At 29.4% G+C, this 27,946-nt stretch overlaps 3 protein-coding genes and 1 pseudogene across 3 annotated transcripts; all 4 read right to left on the bottom strand.

Moving 5' to 3' along the window:
* Window positions 1-68: 68 nt before the first annotated feature.
* Window positions 69-4,158, bottom strand: LOC132925105 (uncharacterized). The gene is made up of 4 exons (XM_060989527.1): window positions 4,075-4,158; window positions 3,857-4,000; window positions 362-487; window positions 69-272 (listed from the first exon to the last, which is right to left on the bottom strand). The coding sequence occupies exons 1-4, from the start codon at window positions 4,156-4,158 to the stop codon at window positions 69-71; spliced, it is 558 nt and encodes a 185-aa protein (XP_060845510.1).
* A 1,466-nt stretch (window positions 4,159-5,624) lies between these two features.
* LOC132925104 (uncharacterized) lies at window positions 5,625-16,814 on the bottom strand. Its single transcript, XM_060989525.1, has 3 exons — window positions 16,750-16,814; window positions 16,533-16,686; window positions 5,625-5,933 (listed from the first exon to the last, which is right to left on the bottom strand). The coding sequence occupies exons 1-3, from the start codon at window positions 16,812-16,814 to the stop codon at window positions 5,625-5,627; spliced, it is 528 nt and encodes a 175-aa protein (XP_060845508.1).
* A 1,103-nt stretch (window positions 16,815-17,917) lies between these two features.
* On the bottom strand, window positions 17,918-20,662 carry LOC132927947 (transcription factor Adf-1-like). The gene is made up of 2 exons (XM_060992512.1): window positions 20,166-20,662; window positions 17,918-18,785 (listed from the first exon to the last, which is right to left on the bottom strand). Exons 1-2 carry the CDS (start codon window positions 20,296-20,298, stop codon window positions 18,574-18,576), a joined length of 345 nt encoding a protein of 114 aa, XP_060848495.1. The 5' UTR covers window positions 20,299-20,662; the 3' UTR covers window positions 17,918-18,573.
* Window positions 20,663-21,278: 616 nt separating this feature from the next.
* LOC132925103 (uncharacterized) lies at window positions 21,279-25,899 on the bottom strand (annotated as a pseudogene).
* Between the last annotated feature and the right edge of the window lie 2,047 nt (window positions 25,900-27,946).

Genomic DNA, 27,946 nt, shown 5'->3' with positions numbered 1-27,946 from the left:
CGCCATCGATATGTTACCTAATATTAAATGTAAGCCATATAGGTACATGGTAAATATGTTTAAGAATGTTATTTTTTTGTTTCTGCAATATAATCTTTTACTGTCTTTTTGCCTGATACTATGTTTTCGTAAATTTCCATTCGTTTTACTAATCTTTTATAGAAATTTAAAATGTATGCCAACTGTTCTTCTGCCGTGGGAAATACCATTGGTAATTTTCCATTATTTTTCAAATATAATTCCCTGTACTGTTGTAAAATTGTACTGATAACCTTTAAACAAAAATTTTAACAATCACATTACGATTACGGTGTATTAAATTTACATTCATTATAAAAATAATAATTCTATATTTTCATACAAAGTTATTTTCTTTTTCTCTTTCTTGTATTTCGTTGTTGAAGTCTTTTAATTGAGCAACTCTTTGTCTATCCTTCATTATATCCAAATCCGTCTTAAGAATTTGACTAACAGGATTTAAATTTATCTAATAACATATAAATATAATTGAAATGTTTTAAAATACTGATGAGTTAAAAATAATTGTAAGAAGATTACACATATATCACATATATCTGTTTTTAATTAAAACGAAAAAATGTATTTAGGAAAGAATGAGCTAAATAATAAAAAAAACAGATATTTACACCGTTTATAGTTATAATTATTGATTGCCTAAAAACAATCATTAGAGTAAAATTCCATGATAAGTGCTGAACCGGCGTTATCCAATATTGGGGGAGGGGGTTATAAATATTAAAATATATGAATTGGCCTACTACATTCTAAAACAAAGTTGGCATGTGTTGTCTCTGTCGACTGTCTCACACACAAATAAATAAGCGTTTAGAATAATCCATTTAATTGTTATTTTAAAACTAAAGTTTATGTATTGTAAAATTTTAAGATACAATTATTATCTGAGCATATTGGAAAGTTCTATTGATATTTGAATTTTGAAGGAAGTAAGCATTTTGTAGTTTTTCAAATTATCATAACTTTCTTCATATTTAAATTTAAAATATCAATAAAATCTTTCGAAATGTCCAAGACAAAGCTTTGCACGGAAATCATTTATTCGGGTTTTGGGTTTTAAAAGAAAATGTAGTTTATTGAATTTCGGTATAAAGGAATTTTGTTGTTTACGGTTAAATTTAAATTTATTTGGGTTAATTACGGTTAATTCGGGTATTAAAAACTCATATTTTGTATCAATTAACTGAAATTTTCTATGCAAATTTGATATACTAATTCTATTTTTAAAGCAAATATAATAAAAAACATTACTTATCATTAATCAGTGATTTTTCTACTGATATTATGCCATTAATTTTTTTATATTTAATAATTATTCGGATTTCCGGTTAACCCAAATATTAATTCTAGTTAATGGTTAATTTGAGTGTTTATTTTTTCAGTTGGGAGTTGTTTAATACTGGGTTGGTTGTAATTTATTCGGTTTATTTGGGGTTTCAGGTTTCGGGTTACGTTCAAGTGCAAAGCCCTGACCCTAGTATCTAGGTAGTAATCTTTACTTAAAAACATACAATAATTGTATCTAAATTGATCAATCTATTCTAATTTTAAAAATAATAGGAGTGGAATATATACTGAACGCAACTATTCAATACATGCTGGTTTAGTGCCTTTTTAAAAAAAATGTCAGAACAATATTTGTTTTCTTATATAAATTTTCCTATTTTATATTATTCTTCTCTATATTTTTCAGACTCACGCGCTACATACATAAAACACTTACACATAAAGTCGTTTTTTTTAAGATTTATGAGTAATCTTAGAGAAAAATAACCTACTACAAAAACTATAATATTTTTAAGGGAATGACATATCGGTTTTACTTTTTTATTGTTATTTGATTTTGTATTCGACTTTCCAAATCAAAAAAAATGTAGGGAGAGCGGGGTTAGTTGTTACACTTTTGACATATCAAATTTTTATAATTTTTCTTTTACTATGATCATAATTGTTGAAAGACTATATAATTAAGTAACTTCTAAGATATTTTTATATGATAATAAAATGAAAAAAAAATGATTTTTAATACTAAAAAAATCCTGGTAAAGTCACTAAGTCAAATTGTAACAACCGGCCCCGGAGTGGGGTAAATTGTTACAATCCAGGGGCACATTGTTACAGTCTATATTTTGAAATATTATTACTCAAAATAAATAAGAAATCAGCAGGAAGAGAAATGATAAACATATTTCATAATAATAAATACCTATACAAAGGTATACAATAAAATATAAACAATTCTTCATTTTTAAATTATTCTTCATTGTTTAATTTAAAAACATAATAAATAGTAACAAAATATAAATAAACAATTTTCCTTTTTTATAACAAAAACATTATTAAAATTTAATAAAATAATAAAACCACTTGTAATTAATCTTCGTCTATGTCTGAAATGCAATGCTTACAATTAAAAAATAATAAATTTTGTTTTCCAGCACATTTTTCATGTGCCATTTCTTACACGAAGTACACCCAATACAATCTTCTCCCTTCCTACTCTTTGAATAAGCTCCCAAACAAACTATACAAAAATAATCATCCTCTTCAGCAGAACTCACTACATTAGTCTTAGATTTTTGTCTTTTTGATATAAGTCCGGACCATTTTAATAATAATAAATAGCTATATAAATAATAATTTATGATATACATATTTTTTTTTATTGAACCAAGTCGTTATATTAACAAGTAACAACATGACCTTTGTGAAATGTAACAACGTGCCTCATATCGTTTTTTTTTTGTATGATAATTTATTTATTGCAAATGGATTAATGAAATTGAATTCTATTGTTAGAATATGATGTAGTACTACATAACAAACAAATATTAAACGACAAAATAATCTTACCCTATGTTTGTGCGTTGTAATTAAAAACTCAAGTCACGGAACAAAATTTACTTTTGATAACAAAACACAGAAAAACGTCATTAATTCTAAACACAGATAAAATGTACTCGATATTATTACATAACACGTGTAGTTAATGATAACATAATTTTTTCGTCCAGTCCCCACGGTGTTACCATAATTGGAAGTACAAAATAAATAATAAAATAATAAAATATCTTTACTGTAACAACTAACCCCGCTCTCTAATAAATTTAGATGATGTACAGATTTTTTTGAAAATATTTAAACAAATCGATATGTCATCCTCTTAAATATTATTCTCTTTCGTTTTTGTAATGGGTGATATTTTACTCTAAGATTTCTCAAAAACAAAAAAAAATGATTCTGTGGTAATGAGTTTTGTTGCACATAGGCCAGAAAGAAAACAAATAGTGTGCTGACATATTCTTAGCAGTTTATTGGATATTAACAAAGTAATACAATAAAATAAAAATTATACTATTAAATACGAGTATATCCTATAAAAATATAACAACTAAAACTTTATAAATAATTCAATATATTAAATTGAATCAATTTTTCCTTTCAATGAATTGAAACTTTCTGTGGTTTGCGATTGTACCTATATATGGATCACTAACAGCATAGAAAAAAGATTATATAATATACGTGATATACACAAAATGACATGTTGATGGAGTATAAAAAAATAAAAATTATAAAGCCTTATAAAGGGAATATTATATGTTTAGATGTGTTGCTGACCAACAGCAGGCAGATAGTAATCTAGGTATAAGTATCAACTATCAAATCAAATATTTTGAATACATAATTTTGGTTGCCTATTTTGCTATATTTTAATTTATTATTATCTATGCAATTATATTAACCCACTGGCCACTAAATCCGGATCTGCGTGAGAATACAATATTTCAATGCAATAATTAACAATGATTTTTCTTACTTTAGTGGTGTAATCAAATTTAGCGTTTGCTTTTTTCTTTATATACATTAAATCAGCTTTCTTAAGTTCTTCTAGATAAGTCCGGGAGTCGTTAAAATCTACATTTAAAATTATTTTGTTATTTTTAGTTTTTTTATGTTGAATCTAAAATATAAATTGTAAGATATAAGTACCTAATTACATTATTAGATGAAAAATATTAAAAATATTTATTATACTTCTTCAGAACTGTTTTTATTTGTTTGTTCTTTTTCGTTTTCAGATATTTTTAATATTGAACTTATGTTTCTTATACAAGCCATTTCATCGACATGTTTAATGATATCAAACACATTTTCATATCGAGGGTTTTTTGCAATCACTTTTGAAATAAATTCCTAAAGATGTAATCGATAAATTTTTGATATATTATATAATATTAATACCAAAAACCGAATCAATATAAATGTATACATAATATACAAATAATATAATAATGTAATAATATATTATTAGGGTGCAAATTTATATGTATTATAAATTCAAAAATATGTACATATATATAATTTTTTTTATCCAAATATGCAATTAAAAATACAACATATGTAAAAAAAAAAAAAAAAAATTATAAAAAAGTGTATAGGAGCGTACTTATAAATTATACAACACTAGGTACATTAGATATTTAGATATTAGAAATTTTATTAACATTAATTAGGAATAAATTCAAATTAAGTATTTATTCATTGGAGTTATGACATTTTTCATCGTCAACACTCAACAAAACAATTGACAATCATATACTTTTTTAGGTTGTCAAAAGTAAATCGACGTCAATTAGGATACAATATGTTTTTTACGTCAACGAAAGTTATAGGAGCAAATTTAAAAGCCACTAATTCGGTAAGACTAAATTCAAAAAAAGTTTGCGTATCACAAGGTTAGTTTAGGTTTATGAATGCGTGGTGTGGACTATGGAGAGTTGCAACTCACGATTAACACACATACAGACTGGAGAAGATAAAAACATATAATATAAAAGGACGATACAGTACTAATTTTGTAAATAGCTGAATATTTAACAAAAATATATTATATAAGTAAATTATGAAAAAATGTGTAAAAATATGTAATATAAACCATAGCTTAAAATAATCAGATAGTCATAGTCTTGTAACATATTTCTATAATGGAATCATTCGAATACTATCATTCGCGACAAATATATAAATACATACAAATCCGCACCCTATATATTATTTATTTATTTATATATTCAGTATTCTCCGATTCATTGTAAGTTATAACACTTATTATTTTAGCCTACATCATAGACGACATAAATAGATCGAATTGTATAGATACTATGGTTTTAGATTGTAAAGTAGAAAGTATTAAAATAATAAATAGGTACACAATTTGGCAAATCATAAAAATGTTCACCCTATTGTTGATAACATGCGTTATACAAACTATACTCTTTTTAAACGGCAATCTTTAATTTTTACACAGTATTTTGATTTTTGGATTTTAATCGACATTTATCTAAGTTGATTTGATCATTTGACTGCGTTTGTAAACTTATAATGGTCTACATTCACTTTGATTTAAAATGAAACTATTGAATAGAGTGTTTTGATTAAAATTGGAATCAGATAAACAGAGATTGATACTTGGTATTTAAAAATGCAAGCTCCACTTTTGATGTACCAAAAGGGTTAACTCTTTGAAGTATTCACAAAATATAAAAGTACTCCAATACCCATAATACCCTAGTTCCCTCTAATAATTAAATAACAATATTAGATTTGGTTGTACTATTTAGTGTTATATTAAAGAACGTGAAAAAGAAATGCTTTAGAAATAGTTTTTGGTGTTTTTGCATTATCATATCATATTGTTGTACTAACATTATAACAATATAATATACCTCATAAGGTTTATAACTTTCAATACGAGATCTTATATCCTGAACGATTTTGTCTAATTTTTTTTTGTTAATACCAATATATTTAATTTTTCTTCGATTATCTTCCTGCTCCATTTTTTCATTTTTAATAATATTTTTACATTCGTTAATAATTGTAAGTATATGATCCTGCAACATAATAAAAAAGAAGATCTATTATAGAGTATTATATTGTTGAATATTTGGTATTTTATTTTTATTTTATTCATATTGGCCTATTAATATTTTAATTCATAAAAAATTATATATTATAGATAAAATGTATATTATTTATTTAATGTGCCAAACTGTTATTACAGTCGAGTCGCGATAACTCGAAATTGAAGGGAGAAAAAATTCGCTTCTAGATATGTATTATTCGAGATGTCTAACTCGAATTTAAATTTATTTATATATAATTTATTTTTCTAGGTAAAAAAAAAATCATTGTCAAGTTTTTCGAGTTATCGTGACTCGACGTATTATATTTATTCATTTGAATAGGAGTAAAAAATGATATATAAATTATGATTCTGCGTACTTCATATTACGTACACTCATAATATAACATAAAACATATTTTTTATGAAAATAGACTGCAGTTTTAATGTTGGACAAAATGTGGAGAAGTGAACCTTTTTCCCTTTAAATGCAATGTAATAGTATTTTTATTACAATATCGATAGGACTCAGTGTTATACCCGAAGTGGGAAGGGGTTTGGGACTTTTGGGAAACTTATTATTTACTAATATACATTTTTCTATACATATCACTTGGTTTAGTTTTTAAACCCCATCCTGCTTGATAAATTCTTAGGTATATAAGGTATTAAGGCATTTATTCTTAAGGTATTTATAAGCATGCAGCTGCAAACATTTTGAAGTATATAATTAACGTCGGTTGTTATTTACATATCAATTTTGTTAATTTTGACTTTTTTTGTAAGACAGTTGCGCAATGTTTGATTTTTGGGTTATACCACATCGCATTGTTTGCACTTCGAGCGCCCGGGAATTGGGCCACAATTTACCTTTTAAAATAAAAGGTATACGGTAATTGGGCTACTAAAATTTTACATTTATAATAGGTATACGGCAATTGGGCCACTATTAAAATTAAAATTTTATGAAATATTATAACATTAATATTTATTTATTTATTATAATAGTAAACGGGACAGGCCCTTGACATTTATATGACATTTATAATTAATTATAATAATACACTATTACATACATAATATTTAACAGATAATAATATAATACAAAATAATTAGAACAAGAAGTTGCTTAGATGTAATTGGATCCATTAGCTAATGTCATCATACGCAAAATGGGTTCATTATATAAATAATTTGTCGCACAGAACGGGACCAGGAAAGAAGAAAAGTTGCGCAAATTAGCACTGAGAACATTAAAATTAATCCTCCCTAACATATCTAAAGCGTCAACTTCCCCATTCAAGAGTTTCGATAAGAAAACCAAATTTGCCTTTTTTCTTCTAGCACTCAACGTCTCCAAATTTAATTTCACTAGAACTGGTGTATAACCGTGTGGAGGGCAGTCAATATGCAGTACAAAAGAAGCATATTTCAAGAATTTACGCTGAACACGCTCGATTTGGCAAGAGTCACGTAAATTCTGGGGGTCTCAGATCACTACACCGTATTCAAGGTGGGATCGTATAAATGCACAATAAAGCGCATTTAAAGAACTACACATATTAAACTCAGATGAAATTCTTTTTATGAAACCAAGCATTTTCAAAGCCTTGCATGTGATTTTTTCAATATGGAGATTAAAACTTAAAGTCCGGTCAAATGTGACACCTAGGTCAACTACATGACTACCAGATAAACTTAAACTGGTACCATCAACTAGATAATCATGCCGGATGGGACTACGAGAAAGCATGAAAGATATATAATGACATTTGGGAATACAGAGTTCCAAACCAAGCTGCCTAGACCAAGATACCAAGGCATTAAGTTCACTCTGGAGCAGATCACAATAACGAGAGGAATCAATGCGAAGGAATAATGTTATATCATCAGCAAATACGAGAAATCGGCAATTCTTTAATACAGAGCTGATGCCATTAATGAATAGAGCGAACAATACCGGGGATAAGTGACCACCTTGCGGCACACCAGACGTAATATTAACCATACTCGAACACACACAATTTAATTATACGAATTGCTTTTTACCCATTACATAAGACTTAAGCCATGATAGGAGCGGTTCACCGAACCCGGTTGCACGGATTACTTGTAATAAGGCTATATAATTTACACGATCAAAAGCCTTGGCGAAGTCAGTGTAAATTACGTCAACTTGAGAGCGGTTACTGAAGGCATCAAGTACATAGCTGATGAAAATAGCATTACATGTTGTAGTAGAACGGCCAGAACGAAAACTATACTGTTCATCAATAAAAACGTGAATCACAGACTTTTGAATCGGTTGTAGAACGAGGGATTCGATAAGCTTAGCCAAATGGCAAATTTTGAAGATGCGTTGATAGTTGGAGACATTAGACTTGTCACCAGATTTGAAAATAGGCGAGACTGAACTTACTTTCCAAATATCCAGGAATAAACCTTCACTAAGAGATTTATTAAAAATGAGAAGCAGCGGGTAACATAAGACCGACCTTAGGTGATACAAAAAAGTTCCTGGCAAACCATCAGGACCAATTGACTTAACCAAGCGTAGCTTAGCAAAACCATATTCAACATATTCAATATCAACAAAACAACAAGAAGGCAGGTCATAGGGTAGACCATTAGTTAAAGCATTCACAGTACATATGTTGGTTGACGAAAAGACAGAACTAAAATGCTTAGAAAAGAGCTCAGACGCATCTACATTGTCGGTGCAAGAGACACCATTAAGGTTTACTGTAGATGGAAGATTATTTCTATTTTTGTTTTTGCGTACAAAGTCCCAGAAAGATTTAGGTTTTGAGATGAAGGATGATTCGGCTTTTTTAACAAATTGCTGGTAACATCTGCCAGACTCATACTTGAACTGAGCACGTAGAGAAGAAAAACAAGTATAATCAAAGTACTTATTATTTACATATATCTACACGCTATTAATTGATAGCTAGATACATAATTTCTATTTTAGTATACATTTATTCTTATATTCATTCAAAAAAGAACCGGGTATGCGACGGGACACGGTATTGCACCGGTTGAAGATCGATAGCTAGACAGTCAATTACTATTTTTCGTACTTATTAATTTTTTATACATTCAAAAAAGAACCTGGCAAGTTTCAAGACAAACTTTTACACAGAATGATAATAATAACTGATAATTCATATTATTTTTTATATTTACTAATAAATATATAATAATAACTGATGGCTATTGACTTCCATATTTTTTAGTGACCGATTTCTAGACACGATTACCATTTCCAACCGAATTTCCATTGAAACGATTTTCCCTCTACCACCTCGAAGGCGACGAAGGTGATTTCTACTTACTGGAATCGAATTTCACCAGCCCCTAGTATTATATAAATTGCTACAATACCTAACACTGCAGCGCACATGAAACTTTGATATCTTTGATAATATAGAATTGTCATCAAATGAAATGGATCAAAATAGTAGTTTACAAAGATTACGAAACATTATGATAGTTTAGTTGATTGCAAACTATACCATCGAAATCTAGTATTATACGTGATTCCGTAATATAAAGAGCAACGGAAGTGTTAATGTCGGAAAGAGGAAAACAATTATTAATTTTTAATAACTATAAATTTTCTTTTGCTCATGAGAGTCAATGTGGGAAAACTCATTGGCGATGTGCCAAAAAAACATGTCCAGCCAAAATGTATACAATTTCAACTAATATACAAATGGGTACGTACATCTAAACTATTATTTTTTAGTCACCGGTCCAATGTGCGACTTACACAGCTACAATACATTTTTGGCCCAGTATGCGACCTACATATAGGTATTGTCGTATTAACCTATACTACATTTTTAATAGTTATTATAATTCTTAATTCATTTGTGATTTATCTTTTGAATTTATCTTTCTTGCCTGATAAGAATTCGTCGTAATTTATGTCATAAAAGCATCTTTCATGTATGATAAATTCGTCAAATATAGTTTGCTTGTTTTGGAGAAAGAATCTCCACCACTCCTCTAACTATAAGTTGTCTAGGTAATAATGAAGATGCGCCGTTTACTCTTATTTCATATCGCTTTTTCAGTATTTTCCACAAACATTCTATGGTTTGGGTATTGGCATTTGTATCAGGATCAATAAACCATTTTTGATGATTCACAATTATTATGTATGTACCCTTAATTGTTTAATGACGAATAAGCTCTCCATTTATCACTATAGATTATACTTCCTAGTTCTACTTCGTTTTTAATTATATGAAGTAATGTTGCTTTGTCATGTTTATCTACAATGAATAAACGTCGTTCCAAAATATCATTTTTTTTTTCATCCGAATCAAAAAACCTACGAGCCAGTTAAACGTGTTCCATAATTTTTTGAACCCACTGTATTATTATCTTCTTCTATATCATCACTATCACTTTCAGTCACCTCATTTGGTCTAATATCACCTAATCGAAGACGACCACGGTGTTATTTGTGATTTCCTTTGAATAATGATTCATCGATTTGAACTATCATATCTTTTACACCTAATTTTGATCGCTTGTCAAATTTATAAATATCCACACCGCGATATAAATTAAACCAATCGACAACTGTATTCTTATTTCGGCCAGTAAATTGTACAACTTGATGAACTGGTACCAAATGTGTCCAATGTCATACTAACTCCATTATCTCAGTTAATGATAAATTACTGTGACATCTATTATTAAAATCTAAGTAAAAAAAAAATGTATTTTGTTTTCGAATTGAACAATAAGTTTGGCACACTCTTTTTGAACACTTAATAGAAATGTATTTTTAAATGTACCATCTGAGTTTCGTGTTTTACTTGTTCTCTCACATGTCTTTAATATTCCACCACACTCTTCGTTATTTCTAACTTTGGTACAACGATTATTATTTTCATTTAGTGATGGTAATAATTCTCGGTCTTGCAAGAATTGTACACACATTTTTTGATCGTGTATAATATGTCGATATAAGTATCCTAATATAGCACTCATAATAAAAACCACAAATTTACTTAAACTCACAATAACGCCGTATTTAAACTTACTATAACTCAAAATAGGTAACGTAATTCAACGAAGACAGTGAGACAGTAACTGAATGCCGAACGGTTTACAATCATCACGTTTGTATCTCTACACAAAAATAAACCTATTTCCCCATGGCATGTATAAAGATCTATATCTATATTTTTTTTATAGATCTTGGTCTTGTATAGCCATATAAGAAAATACAAATACACACACTGGTCCGGTGCCATTTTTTGTTATATTAAATATTTTATGTTAGTTTTAATATTTTTTTTTTTTAACCTAAGAACTGGTATCGTCGGGTCAAAAAAGACCCATGACATTTTGTTTTTAACTTTTCTACAATAAGTCGTTCTTTTTTTCGCTGTAAAATGCATTGTATTTTATCACAATACTTCAAACAACATATTACGACTTTTGTTATCAACAATTATTACGTATTTCGTTAAAAAAAGCTATTTATAGCGGTTTCGGGTCATAATAGACCCGATGATACCAGTTACGTAGGTTTTTCTTATCTTTTGTCATTACGAAAATAATAGTTATTTTGAGACGAATATTATCGGACTTCATTACGTGTTGGTATTTAAACCTGGAAGGGGTGCCGACAACGGTGACGAACGATAATATTGTGTTATGTCATAATATTCTGATTATTAGTCGGCAGTCGCGTTTATTACCGAGCTGCAGTGCAGTAATCACGTAGTTTCAAGTTGTTTTTTTCCACGTTTTTTTTTTAAAAATGAGTAATGAAATTATTATTAATTGGTTAGACGAAGTAGATGATGAAATTAGTGATGCAGAGAGTATTGTATCGGATCATGAAAGTGAGTCCGAGCAAGAAATATCTGAAGTTTCCGAAGATGAAACTGATAGCTCAGAATATAGTTCTAATGAAACTGTTGAACAAAATGTACGTTCTCAAAATTTTATTTATGGAAAAAACAAGTACAAGTGGTCTTTACAGCCTTTTCCACAAAGACGTACTCGATCTGATAATATAATATCACATCTTCCTGGTGTAGTTGGCTCTGCAAAAATAATTACTAGTAGTAACCCAATTGATTTTTGGACCATTTTATTTGATAATACGATGATTGAAAAAATTACTGATTACACAAATGTAAAATTAACTGAACTATCTATTTCATATGGTAACACAAGTACATTTACTGGGCATACAGGCATTATTGAAATTAAAGCATTTATTGGTTTATTGTATTTATGTGGTATTTTCAAATCGGGCATGGAAGATGTAGAAGGACTTTTTGCTACTGATGGTACTGGTAGAGACATATTTCGCGCGACAATGAGTTTGAAACGGTTTTTATTTTTGCTTTCAACTATTCGTTTTGACAATATATATGATAGAGATGATAGAAAAGAATCGGGTGATCATGTAGCTCCAATATCAGAGTTGTTTCAAATGTTTTTGGTAAATAGTCAATCAAATTATTCAATGTCTGAATATTCTACAGTTAATGAAAATTATATCTAAGGTATAATAATAATTTTATAAAAAATAAATAAATAAGTACATAACTGTATGTAATTAAAAACATATTAGTATTCTACAGTTTTTGATTAATTTTTTAGAGTGGAATTCAAAAAGCAGAATTTGAGCTATCAGAAGAGTCAACTATGTTAGACTTTTTTGAAGCTTTTGTGTCACCCAATTTATTGGGAAAAATAAGTTTTGAAACTAACCAGTATTGCCAAAAATATAATATTCAAACACCATATTCCGGGTATAAACTAAATAATAATTAAATAAACCTGTGGAGCTGTGGTAAATACATTGATGAAGCCATACTTGAAAAAAGGTCACAAGCTATTCATTGATAATTGGTATACTTCAACTTCGTTAGCCATGTTTCTTTACAAAGAAAAAACAAATGTCACTGAAACTGTTAGGAAAAATCGTAAAGGAATGTCTAAACTAACATCGAAACTTGAAGTTGGTCAAACAGAAAGTCAACACACAACAACTATGCTAGCTACAAGGTGGAAAGATAGAAGAGATGTTTACATGTTGACAAAACAATTTGAAAATAAAATGATTGCTATTGGTAAAAAAGATCATCATCGAAACCAAGTAAATAAACCTCTATCTGTGTTGAAATATAATGAAAATATGGGTGCTATAGACAAAACAGATATGTTGTTGAGCTCAATTGAATGTGTGAGAAAAACCATAAAATGGTATAAGAAACTGTTTTTCCACCTGGTAGATCTATCCTTACTAAATGCATATAGTTAGCATATAAACTTAGCAGTGAAAAGGTTAAATTTGAAATAAAAACAATTTTACATCATTAGTATTTCAAGGTGAATATTTAAAAATATACCTAAAATCTACTATAATACAAGGCATCTCAGATCCTTTTGAAGTTAAATCTGGCCTTAAACAAGGGGACGCGTTGTCACCTGCACTATTCAACTTAGCCCTCGAAAAAATAATTAGAGACACAAACGATGACAGAAGGTTGGAGATAAGCAATGAACAAGTTATGTTAACCTATGCAGATGACATTGTGCTGATGGGTGAAACCAAAGGGGAAATCATTAACTCAACATCTAAACTCATAAATGCAAGTAAAGGAATGGGATTGCATGTAAACGAGGGGAAAACTAAGTACATGGTCGTATCGAGAAGACCACCAAATATAAATTCCATAGTAGTGGATAATTATAAATTTGAAAAAGTTGATAATTTTAAGTATTTAGGAGTAAACATCAACAACAAAAATGATATGCATACAGAAATAAATGAACGGATCACTAGTGGTAATAGATGTTATTTCAGTATTATCAAACTCCTGAAGTCTAAGCTGTTATCGAGAGGATCAAAGATACTACTATATCATAGCTACCTTCGACCTGTGATAACATACGCCTGTGAAACCTGGTCGTTGACTAAAGGTGATAGCAGAAGACTTATCACTAGGGCACGGATGTTGTAGTAGTAAAAAACTACTAAAATTGATTGCAGTATTGCACTAAAAAATACCGAAAATTGCACTTAAAATATTAAAAATTGCACTAAAAATTACAACATTTCGTTATAATTTATAGATGTTTTATTTTAATTCTGCCAAAAAAATATATTTTTTACATTTTATATTAATAAATATTAACTAATAATCTATGCGTATTCTAAACATATTAAATATTTTAAATTTTAAACCTTATTGCATTGGACTATAAGTGTTTGTTTTAAATTTTCGAATTCGAACGCTCTTCGATTTGGAGCCAATAAGTTCTTATACCTCGAAAAACTTCGTTCTACATCGGTCGATGTAAGTGGAGCGTATTTAAAATAAGCTATATCGTTTATTGTTAAGTCTTCTGGTAAACCATCGAAACATTTTCCTTGATCAGTGAGTATATCATTTATTTTAATAATAGTTTCAAATCCGATATTCTTTTCAATAACTTTCTTGAATTTTTCATGGACTGAAATTCCGATTTCACAAAATATATTTTCTAATTTATTTTGAACATTTTTAATTATTCCAATAGCTTCAACTATCGGAAGTCCTTGATTTTCTAATTTTAAAATCGCGTCCGGCAAAAATTCGTAGTTCGAGTGAATAAATACTAAATCGGCTGAAGTTGAAATCTGGGTAAAAATATTTTGTGAAACTTTTATTGAAACAGCTTCGTCAGGATCAAGTTCTTGCACGACACTTTTTACCTCATTAAAATGTTTACAATAGTATGAAGCAGCCTCAAGCCATGTGCCCCAGCGTGTGATAATAGGTTGTGGTGGTAATGGTGTACCTGGTACTTTATTTTTAAAAAGAATAGTTCGGCTTGGTGCTTTTAAAAATATTTGTTTAATTTTAGCAATGAGTTTATCTATTTCTGGAAATTTTCCTCGTATGTCTTCTGCAACTCGATGTATACCATGGGCTAAGCAGGTGACGTGGATCATTTTTGAATACAGTGCTTTAATTGTAGTCCCTGCTTTTATCATATATGGAGCTGCATCACTAAGAAACAGAAGGACGTCGTCATGACGAATGCCATCGGGCCAAAGAAGGAACATTGATTTATCGAATAATTTTGTTATTGTTGAATAATTTGCTTTATCGAGAATTTCTGTGTTTAATAAATACACTTTTCCGGGTTGGTCTATTTGAAGTGTTCCAATCACAACATTAGCCACATATCTTCCATTAACATCTGTGGTCTCATCAATTGAGACCCAAATTTTATTTCCCTTTATATTGTCTCTTATTTTATTTAATGTGTCGGAGTACACCTCATCTACGTAATTTTTGCGTAACGTAGATTCACTCGGAATGTCTCTATTCGTATATGTTTCCAAAAATAAACGAAATTCTGAATTATTAATTTTATGCAACGGAATATTGGCGGATAACATGGCCTTACACAAGTTTTTAGAAAATGATGATTTTTTTGTAAATGTTGTTACCTGAAGTTGTGATATAGACATTTTGGTGGTATTTTGTCGATTAACCGCCCGCTGATGCTTTGCAGTTTCAATATGGTGTGTAACTGTATACCTCCGTTCAGCATTTACTTTTGTTTCGCACAATTTACAGAAAAGTACAGATTCATCACATGAAAACACATTCTCACCAAATTCTAATACGTATTTTTTTAAAACAATGGAATTAGTTGGCCTTATTTTTGGCATATTTACAGAATAATAACAGAACACGATAGCTCAAAATTCACGGAGTGACTGAATAACAGATTATAAAAGTCAAACAGTCACATTTCACAAAATTATTATCTTCATATTATCGAAATAAAGATAATAAAAATAATAAAGTAATAAATTATTACTATATACCTATACTGGAAATTTTTAAGATTATCTTATCTATAAGACTGCTGAGTTTCGAATATAGCTAAAATAGTTGTATAAAATGATTAAATTCAACAAAATTGCAATAAAATTCCAAAAATTTGCACTTAAAACTTTTAGATTTGAATTCGTACTTACATGAAACGTATTTAAAACTTACTTAGCAATAAAATTGGAAAGGTAGAAGAAAAGTTGCAAATGCAACAACATCCGTGCCCTACTTATCACGTTCGAAAGGAAAGTGTTACGAACCATTTATGGACCAATCTTCAACCCAGAAACACAGACATACGAAAGAAGAAGCAACGAAAATATAAAGTCTCTTTATAATAAGCCAGACATACTCTATTTTATTAGGAAAAAACGACTAGAATGGTTCGGACATGCATGGAGGGCAGATGGACAGTTAATTAAAAATGTACTTATCAATAAAATAAATTAAACGAGACCCCTAGGAAGACCCAAAACCCGATGGATTGACGTAGTTGCCAAAGATATAGAAATGATAGACCAAAACGCAACTTTAGAAACAGCATATCAGAGAGAGAGAGGTGGAGAGAGATTTTGATGGCAGCGATGGTCCTGAATGGACCGATAAGCTGAGGAAAAAAAAAAATCTACTATAATATACTAAGATCACCAATGTATGTGTAGGTACTATGATGTCCCTTTATATTAATATAATTATGATACATATCGTACTTCCATTTCAATTGATTTATCATGTACGTATTTTTTAAATTCACTCATTTCAACATTAAGTTTTTCCATTTTGATATCCATTTTTTCTCTTTCTTTTTTTATTAAATCTCGTATAGAAGAGGCGTTGTTTAGTTCTTGCAAAGCATAGTAAATTCTATAGGGAATTATTAGTTTAAAAGAAATTCAAATTTTTAGTACCAATTTTTTTTATTCTTACTGTCTCGGATCATCATTTTCCTTGACAAAATCCTTTAACGGTTTGACTTTAATAATATTGTACATTTTTTAGAAATAAAAAATATTATGGTAACAAAGTACTTTTAATAAACTGTACAAACTAATTTATATGTATCATACTATAGATAGGTGTACCTATTTACTAATATCTTAGCAACATATATATTCTTATAATACATCAATACATTGGTATAATTTAGCCATATGTATTATGAGTATAAATGATATAACTAATAGCTAAGATAATTTAATAATACAATAAATACATAGTGGCTATACAGTTGTTTGTGATACATTATATGGGGGTATACTATACTTATAAATTATAATACGTATTATTTAGATAAATTTTATTATATTTTTTTATGTAGTTCTGTGTCCCTGAGGAATTTTATAATATTGGTTGTGTCGATGTTGAGGTTTTCCGCTAGATGGTGGGTTAAGTTGAATTTTTTACGTTGTTCTTCATACTTTCTGCAGTCGGTGAGGATGTGTTTCACCGTCATGAGATCGTTACAGGTCGGGCAGGTGGGTGGGTCTTCTTTCTTCATTAAGAAGGCGTGAGTTAATCGGGTATGGCCTATTCTTAGTCTATTGATAACTACTTCTTCTTTCCTGGTGAGTGTGTTGTTTGGCCAAGGGAGAATATGATAAAATAAATACATACATTATACATATTTAATTGTTGAGCTTTAATAGTTTCACTAAAATATATTATAAGAAAACAAAATACATGTATTCCTCAGAGTAAAAAAATGTTCAATTAAGAATCAAACAAACAAAAACAAAAAAAATCTTTTAACTTTTTAAACTTAACTAAATAAAAATGACAATAACAAATGATAACAATAACAAGTTAAAATCGAGCAAGTCAATTTTAATAATAATAAAAAAAAGTAAAATCTCGTTAGTATTATTTAGGTACAAGAAATTATTTTAGTAAATAATTTCTAACTATAAATAAATAATAATTTAAAATAAAACAAAACTAAAAAAAAATGTCTTTACAAAATATAAAATAATAAAAGAAGGGTTAAGTATTGAAATGTTTTTTTTTAAATAATTTTTTTTCATTCTTTAAGTTTAAAAATGTTATTTTATAATTAAAATATATAATAATACAATAGGTATATAAATAATGACTGGAAAGTGCAAATTTAGAAAAATTTAACAATAGCTATTAGCTACATATCACCAGGTTTCGTATAGTAATAATTACCAGTTGTATAATCAAATATATTAAATTGATTTGGACTTGCAGTGTTGGTGGCGTTTGGACGATCAGGAATTTCTATGTGATTTGAGGTTTGTGTCATTGGTCGATTGTTTGGAAAATTTGGCAAATGATTTCGTTGAAGTACATTAGGAACGGTTTGTGTTTGTGACTGCAGTTGTTGTAAAGAGTCCTGGTTAGAAGTAGTTGCAGATTGTGATAGTGTTTGATTTTGTCTTAACTGTTTTAATTCTAACTCAGAAATAATTTGAAAAACTTTGGTTTTTGCATGATGCTGTAAATATGGTGAGAACTGTTTAACTGTTGAACAAATTGACAAAAAAAATTAGTCCATAGCATCAAATTCGCTTTTTTTTCGGTTTGATTGTTCGGCATTTTTTTGTTCGATAATGTACTTCATAAGAGTAGTTGATGCAGTCTCGGGTGGTTTTAATGAATTGGTTTTTTTCATTTTTTTTGTCGTGGTTGAACTGGAGTTTGTGTACTAAATGATGTTTCTAAATTTTGAGTAGAGTTTTCAAACGCAATCGAAGTTTCATTATTACCCCCCACTTGAATTTCCTCTTCCTCTTAATGGAATAAATCGTCATCGTCGTCACTTACTTCGTCTATGTTGCTTATGGAATCTCTTTCCTTTATATGGGGTTTTAAAAATTCCATTTCATCAGCATACTTCCACTTTTTTACAAATTTGTTTTTTTGTCCTGATACTGTAATTGATTTTTTAGCAGCTCTTCTATACCCATCCCTCAGACTAGTCCACATTTTTTTGCAAGTTTGAACTAAAAAAAAATATTTAGAATACTTTATTTATTTAGAACATGTAGGCTAAATTTTAAATATATGTACTATGTTTTAGTTTGTAATGACCACGAGTAAAAACATTATAATTAACATTACAAATAATTGTATATATAATATATATAGTCGTTTTTAAATTTATTTCAATATAAATATTTTTTTAAATTTTAACAAAAATGTCTACTGTATTAAAAGAACAATAATCTCATTGTAATCACTTGGTATTTGAATTTTTTAAACTAAATCGTTATCTGACAGCAAATGGTTCAGCTAGAAGTTGTAAGGTCTACTTTTTAAATTTAACTTTCATATATGGAATATAAAATTGATTTAAATATTAAATACCACTAAACATTTAATTTTTACATTTTAATTAATTTTAGTAATAATAATATTTATGTTATAAACAGGCCCTGATTTATGCAAGTGCAGATGGAGCACTTGCACTTTGCCTCCAATTTCTGGGGGGCCCCGGGCTCTGTAAGTTGTAGAAAATTGTTTTTTTTTTAAATTAATTCCACAAAAATGTATTTTCTAAAATGTCAATGTTCAAAGTTTAGTATATTCTTATCATTAAATTGTCAGTTGAATTTTGGTTATTTTTGTCATTCCAAACCCCAGTGCTAATCATTTACCATCACAAAATATTAAAATAATAATAATAGAAAAGTGTTTGAACATCGGAAATATTTGATACCTAATAACTAATTTAAAATTTTTTATGATAAAATGTTATAAAAATAGAAATTATAGAAATTGGTCATTTTGTATTTCATTTTAATTGTATAAAATAAATTGTTAAATTAATAAGTTATTTTCCATTTTTATAATTTTATAAAAGACTGAAAATTAATTATTTTAATTTAAATTCATATAATAAAATCCTGAAATATTTTTAATAATTTTAATATAATATAATTTTGTTAAGTTATTTAATTAGTATTGTCTTTTCATTGTCCTTAATTTACTAGACCAAGTAACTAAATTGTATTTATAGTACATGAAATAACGTACAAATCTTTTATGAGTTTTGAGATTGGTATTTTGACATTTAACACTTTTAACCATAGAGTATACTATTTTTTCTAGAACATTTTTTTGACTTGAGGGCCCCCAAAAAGATTGTACACTAATTTTATTAAATCAGGCCTTGGTTATAAATGTAATTTTATTCGTATTTTTGGAAAGAAAACTTGAAACGAAATCACTTGATAAGATTGATAAGAATGAATTTTGTATTACCTACTGTGGTTGTCCGTTGTGCAAAAATACGAAAAATTGGAGTTTTGAGTTGTGTATATAAGATGAAGCATTTTTTTTGATTTAAAATATTAGATTTTATTATTAAATTATGAACATACCGGGTTGATTGATTTCACTAGAAATTTCTTTCCATAATGATTCTTTATAGGGATGGTCACTATATTTTTTATCACTCATGTCGTATAAGGAAGATCGTTCGCGAACTAATTCGATAAGCATTTCTGTATTCATTTAATACACTAAAAATCACTAAATTAATTTAAAATTAAAGTGGTTCAACTGTGTCCGTTATTGTGGATATGCACTTAGGCCGTTGATATTGAGAATTGTTGTGGACCAATTTACAAAAATCAAAACACACTTGACAATGACACATTGTCATCTATTCGACATGCGAGCGCATGTCGCTGCCGTGCATCATTCTGCAAGAGCCCGTGGCAACGCTGAAAATTGGTATGTAATTTTGACGTAATAGCCAATATAGCAATGAATGTACATCAACACTTATCAGCTGTATAAAATATAAGCCCACGGTACTTACCGATGACTACATTACTATAAAAATCTGTATAATGTGTTTTAAAATATTTTTTTATTTTCCAAAATAAATAATTGTAATAATTAATATAATAATAATAATAATATATATTTATTCGCCAAGAATTTTTCAATAAATATACAATTAAATTTACAAATGACTTAGAAATAGTTAAATAAAAAATAAAAATAAATAGTTACTACTATAAAAGTGAATTAAATATGAATATATAGAATACGTTTACAAAATACGTCTGTAAAAGCTTACTAAATTTATGGTTTATCTACTCTCACGGTAATTTGCCTGCCGGTGAGTTAAAAAAGTCCTTAAACTGATCTCGATTTTGAAACGTTTGTATTTGTGCACTACTTCCTTGTCTTGGGAATGACGAAAAATTACTTAATGATGTTGTATCAGCTACTTCACTGCAGGTATGATTTTCACTGGTATCTTGTTTAATGTAATTATGTAAAATACTTGTTGTCATTACTATTTTATCTACATTTTCTGGTAATGATTTTAACCGTCTGCAATAAATTTGAAATTTGGCTGTCAATTGCCCAAAGGCGGTCTTCAACTACTTTTCTGGCTCTTGATAGTCGTTCGTTAAATATTTTTTTTTCTAAATCGTTATACATTTGACGTCCTGGATATGGTCTCAGTAAATAAGTATTTAATGGAAAAGCTTCGTCAGTTCGTCACCTATAATCACGTATGGTAATTTAACATTCGTATTCGGTAATGCTCTATCATTTGGAATGTTAAGTTTATTTTTTTCAAGTGCTTTTCCAAAATTTGAATGTGATAAAATACCTCCATCACTATTCTTTCCAAACGCACCAATATCCACAACGGTAAATTTATATTGGGCGTCAACTAACGCTAAAAGAACAATTGAAAACGTTTTTTTATAATTGAAATATAATGAGCCAGTGTTTGGAGGGGCTTCAATCACAACGTGTTTTCCATCCAAAGCCCCAATGCAATTGGGAAAATTCCAAATTTCCAAGAATTCATTTGCCATTCGCTCCCAATCTTCTTTTTGGGGACTTTTAATGCATTCTTCCTTTAGTTTTAAAATAATTGCATTGCATATTTCGATTACAATTCCTTGCACAGTCGAATGACCTAATCTAAAACTAAAGGCTATCGTCTGGTACGAATCTCCCGTTGCCAAAAACCTAAAAACAATAAAGAATATTAAAAAATATAAATATAATAATAAATGTTTATTAATACATAGTATATAATATGTAATATATATATATATTTTTTTTTTTTTTTTTTTATTGATCTCAATAACATCGACAACAAAGGCCATTAGTTACAATTATTTACAGAAAGTTATAAGATATTAGATTAAACAAATAATAGGTATTAGTACAATTAAAATAATTAGGTTTTAAATACTATTGAATAATTTTGTTTGTTTTAAGAAATTAATTAAGTCGATGATTTTTTCTTGATTGGGTCCAAGTGCGGTGTCTAGATGGTAGGATATCCTATGGTCGACGCGTTCATGTTCATACATTAGACAATCGGCAATTATGTGTTTGACCGTTAGTGCGGTGCCACAGGTTTGGCAGATGGGAGCATCCTTTCTGGCCATAAGGAAATCATGAGTGATTCTGGTGTGTCCTATGCGAAGTCGGTTAAGAACCGTCTCTTCTTTCCGATTGAGTTTTGGGTTTGTCCACCGGTAGATGTCTCTTTTTATCTCGTTTAGTTTAGTATTTTGTGAGTTCCAAAGTTTTTGCCATTTATTTTTAGAATATTCGTTTATGAGTTTTTTTGCGTCAGCATATGACATTTGGTTTTTAAGCAAGGTTTCATTGTTGTTGATGGCTATGAATGCATGTTCATCAGCTATTTCGTTGCCACTTATTCCTGAGTGGCCAGGTATCCACATGATGATGATCTCTTTACCCAAAAAGGAAGCTTTGTTGAGATTATTCTGGATTTTAGATGCGATGTCACAAGGGTTGAATAGGTTTTGTAAACTTTTTATCGAACTCAGTGAGTCGCTGAGGATTATGAATTTGGAGTGGGCTTCTTGGATTATAACCTCAGTAGCTATACTCCGTTTCAAGAGAGAAGGTACACGTTTTTTCGTCCGTCGATGCGCATCTCCCACCAATGTCGCCCGTTCGTTCACGATCGTAAAATGTTTCGGCTGCGGTCGGCAACGACTCGTTCGCATACGTAGCGCAAAAAAAAAAATTCAGCCGACTACCACGACGAAATGAATGGTGATTCATTTTTTGAATGGTTTTGTAGAGTCTTACCTCTATTGAACGAAAATTCTGTGATAGTGATGGACAATGCGTCGTACCATTTAGTGAAAAAAGACCCAATACCAACAAAGTCTTGGACAAAAAATAAAATCGTTCAATGGTTGCAAGACAAGAATGTAGAGGTTGACAAAACATGGCTCAAAATTGAACTGTTAGACAAGGTTCAACAGTTTCGACCTGTTGATAAATACGTCATTGACGAAGAAGCAAAAAAATATAATAAAATTGTCCTACGTTTACCACCGTACCATTGCGAATTAAATCCAATTGAATTAGCATGGTCGGTGGTAAAAAATCACGTGAGGCAGAACAATTCTACGTACAAATTGAATGATGTACGGCAATTGTTGATAGATGGAGTTAAAAAAGTTTCTCCGGAAATATGGGCAAATTTTGTAAAACACACCATCGCAGAAGAAAACAAGATGTGGGATATTGATTGTATTTCAGAAGAAATGTTAGAAGAAAATGCTTCAACCACTCATGTACTCACAATAACAGGGGAGACAACTTCGGATTCCGACTAATATGAAATATTAAGTACTTATTATTTTTTTTTATACATTCTTATTCTTATTTATTGAAAATATACAAATTAAATAAATATTAACTTGTGTTTACTATTATTTTATAACAAAAAAAATACCTGTATCACTCATAATATTTTAGTGATGGTAAACACTATAGTACGCTGTATACACGTTACACCGAATGTTATCGGGGTGTATAATCGATTTGGCTAGCCGCCGGGCAGTAAAAAGTAGGGGGAAATTTGGCCTCCGCGCTGTTTGACGGCGGCAGTCGGATGCGCGACTCGTGTACCTTCTCTCGTGAAACGGAGTATATTAGGATGGCAATAATTTCGGCTATGAATATGGAGCAAATATTAGGAAGTTTGTGTAATATTTTTTTATTTGGAAATATTATCGAGAAACCTACTCCTCCTTCATTAGTTTTTGAACCATCGGTGTATACTTCCTGGAAGTCTTTGTAGTGATCTATGATGCTTTTAAAAAAGTTTTTGAATATATGTGGAGAGGTTTGATGTTTGGGCAAACAACTGAGTTCAGTATTGATTGCGTATGCGTTAGCCCACGGAGGTTGGACGTTTTTTTCTTTGTTTATGATTTGCGAGATGTCTAAGTTGCAGTTTCTCATCTCTTCTAAGAAAAGGGGATTATTTTTTTCGTGGATGGTGTTGTTTAATTTTGCGGATCTTGCTGCATATATGAGGTATGATTCCAGTCTTTTTATCTCGGGAATGATTTCGCCGGCGAGGTTATATATACTGAGTACGGGGCTGCTACGAAAAGCTCTTAATGCAAGTCTCAGGCCACAGTTATTAACTGTGTCAAGCCAGTTTAGTAGGGATTTAGATGCAGTTCTGTAGAGTAATGAGCCATAGTTAAGTTTGGACTGGATTAATGTTTTATGGATTTTAATGAGTGTGTTTGTTTCCCCACCCCAGGTGGTATGGGAGAGAATTTTTAAAATTTTAACTGAGTTGCAGGTGGAGGTTTTTAACTGCTTTATGTATGGAGACCACGATAAACGTCTGTCAAAGATGACGCCAAGCATTTTAGTAGAGTTTCTGTAAGCAACTTCGGTTCTATCAATTGTTATTTTTAGAGCAACAGCGTTCCTTTTTTTTGTGAATATTGTACAGCTAGGTTTTTGTGGGGAGAATTGGAACCCAGTTTTTTTTGCCCAGTTTTCTAATTTAGTTGCTGCAGATTGGAGAAGGCTTTGGATTGTGTTTATACTTTTGCTTCTGCACCAGAAGTTGAAGTCATCAGCATATAGATTGAATTTAACGGGATGCAAACAGTTTTCAGTAATGTCATTAATGGCGACTAGGAAAAGGGAGACTGAGAGGGCCGATCCTTGAGGGACACCGTTTTCTTGAATGAACATATTTGAAAGGAAGTTGTTTGCTCTGACTCTGAATGTGCGATTTTCTATGAAATTGGTTATATAATATATATATTATATATGCTTATAAGTTCTTTGAACTTGATTAAAATAATAACAATTTCACTAGGTAGCACAATATTATAAATGTTGCTCATAGACTTAAATAAAAATTAAATAATGATTTCTACTTAAAATAATAATATCACTTACCTCAAACATACACCTAATTTTTCTTTAGCCGGTATTCATTCTCTAAATTGTGTATTTTGTTTTGAAATTTCATTTTTTATTTTCAGGTAAAGTGTATTAAACTGAAACCTGGACATTCGAAAATACTTAAAAAACTTGTCCTCGTGATCCTCGAGTTGGCGACATAGGATTGCAAATTCACCTTCAGTTTTTCTTTTTTTTAAGATATCATGCACCCAAATTTTTCTTTTTCGTTCAGACTTTTGTTGAACATTCTTTCTACTGTTTTCTTCTTCGTCTAATAAAATTACTATAATAGCAAAATCTGGCGTTGAAAAATGACGAAACATTTTATAATTTTTTTACTGAACAGTATAGAACACTGTACTTCACAGACTAGCCGTGTGTAACTAACAACTGAAAATGAAGTTTCTACGCTAGTGGGTACAATTTGACGGTGGGTGACGGACGATGCCTGTAAAGTGTGAATATGTGGACGATTTGTCGTGCCGTTACATGCTGTGACGGTCCGTGCCGTGCCGTAACAGTGTGAATCGGGTTTAATAGCTTTTTCTACGTTCAATATCCCAAAGAAACTAGATGACTTCTGATCGCTTTATTTAAATCAACAAAATAAAATGTATTTATCATTTAATTTATAATGATTATGAATGTGTATTTATGTTACTTACAAATAGCTTTGTCAGCTGCAGCTTTGACAACATACTTAATAAATCCAAATCCTTTAATTTTGCCAGTATATTTATCAGTTTATCACTCACTGTTTTTAAAAAAGTGATATTGTCAAATTGTCTAAAATATACAAGAAGATCATGTTCTGATTGCTTGTTTATACCAGAAACAAACACTTTTTTTACATCAACTGTGATATTTAATTCATTAATTACCTAAGAAAATAAAAAAAAAATAAAATATTAAGAATAATCAAACCTATTTAGTTTTATTTTGATGTGTTAAAATAAAGAAAATTGTATTAATATCTAATAATCGTACTCCATTAAAATGTCAATCTATTATTGTGATGTATTTGTTGTCTGGAAGTTTAAGTCACCAATGAGTTTTCTCTATCGCAAAAAAAAATTAATTCATTTAATTAAAGAATAAGTCATGTATAAGTAGTCTTACGATAATTAATTTTACTCCAATGTTTAACAGACTAACTTTAAATATAATACTACATTTTTTTTTCATTAATTAAATAAATTAAAATAAAAACATGATTTGTAAATGTCATACGGAAGAGGTAAAGCAAGCTTGGTTTCAACTTCACAACCATCTATTGTATGAGGCGTATTTGACAAGGCCTGATCAACTATATAGGATTGAGAATAAAAAACAAATCTAAATCCCCGAGATCTAAATATTCAAACATTAAAAAAATGATAAATGACTTATTAGTTATTAATATATTTAACAAAATAAAAACAATTGGTTACTCATTAGTTAGAGGGCGTCTCTAAACAAAAGCTCCTTCTAATTCACCCCATTGCTCAAAAAGTCTCTAAGTGATTTATTTATTGTCTGGAAATTTAAACCACTAATGAATAATTGTCTGTTTTGTTCGTCGATCTATCGTAAAAAAATTCTTTGGTTATATCATTCATGTTAATGATTAGGATTATGCACAAAATACAAATATATATGAATAAAATATTTTCTTTTGAAATCAATTTGGTCAACTTTACTTACGTTAGCACCCATGTTTGATAAGGAAACTCGTAATACAAACAAAAATAGTAAAAGTAAAGTGAATATAACGTTAATATAAGTCAACTAAATTAATAAATCTTAATACAGTGTTCAAATTGGACTTTTATAACCTTTTGAAATTGGGGATCTAGAGTTTAAAAAAATCAAATATTTGGTCTATTTTTTATAGTTATTATTTTTTAAATATTGAAATGCATTGGCTGTTGAAGAACTCGACAGTTGTACAGCTATCTTTATCTTCATTTTATTTTGTTACCAATTGATACAAACATTAGATATTTTATTTGCAAATTTTAGAGTTAAATTAGTCTATAATTTATGTAAATATTCAAAATAACACCATTTCATTTCTCCTGTCATACATTCAATAACCAAATTTAATCATAAGACAAGCATCTGGGTTAAAAAAATTTTTTCTCCGTTAATTAAATGTTTAAACACTTTAAACAAAAATTTAATTGAATTAAAATCATCGCCAAACTCACATTCTTATAATTAGTTTGTGAATGCTCCACCACATGTAACTATGTATCTCCTTATATTTACAATTCTGATTAGTATGCTAAAGTGCTGATTTAATTAATTCAGCTTGGACAACAGGTTAGGTTATTTTTGAAAAAATATCTAATTGGTAAAGCCCGGATTTATATGCATTTGCATGTTTGCACTAAGTGTATGCACGTCTATGGGGTTTTAAAATGTCCACGATTCATAACACGCCGAATTTAAACTCCAAATTTTATATTGCATATTTTGCATATTTCGAGGGTTATTGCATATTTGTTCATAAATGCATATAACATGAATATTTAATGGGTTTTTAATAATTAACCACTAATAAATATACACTCGCGTCTCAGCTTACTATGTCGATATCATTTTATAAATAATCACATCGACATCGTGTATTCGCTTATCGTTATATAAGTTATATTTATAAATCTGCTTTTGTTAAATTCCAATATACCGGCGGTCGGAAATTCTCGGCTGCCATGTCGACCGGCACCTAATAATAGCCACCACCCGACACGATATCAATTAATTAATATTTAATACGCAGTTATCGACCATCGTTCGTCTGTCAATGTGTGTGTCCGCAGTTGTGTGTGTTTTGCCTCGTTTGAAAAAAAGACAAAATGCCAAAAATTAAATCTAATTTGAGTTCATCCATACCTCGATGGGTTGAGTTTTACAATCGTGACAAAACTGTATT

Source organism: Rhopalosiphum padi, chromosome 3 (assembly GCF_020882245.1).
Source record: "Rhopalosiphum padi isolate XX-2018 chromosome 3, ASM2088224v1, whole genome shotgun sequence".
Classification (NCBI taxonomy): Eukaryota; Metazoa; Arthropoda; class Insecta; order Hemiptera; family Aphididae; genus Rhopalosiphum; species Rhopalosiphum padi.
Note: the sequence above shows the minus strand (reverse complement) of the source record. Positions and strands in the feature narration are given on the sequence as shown.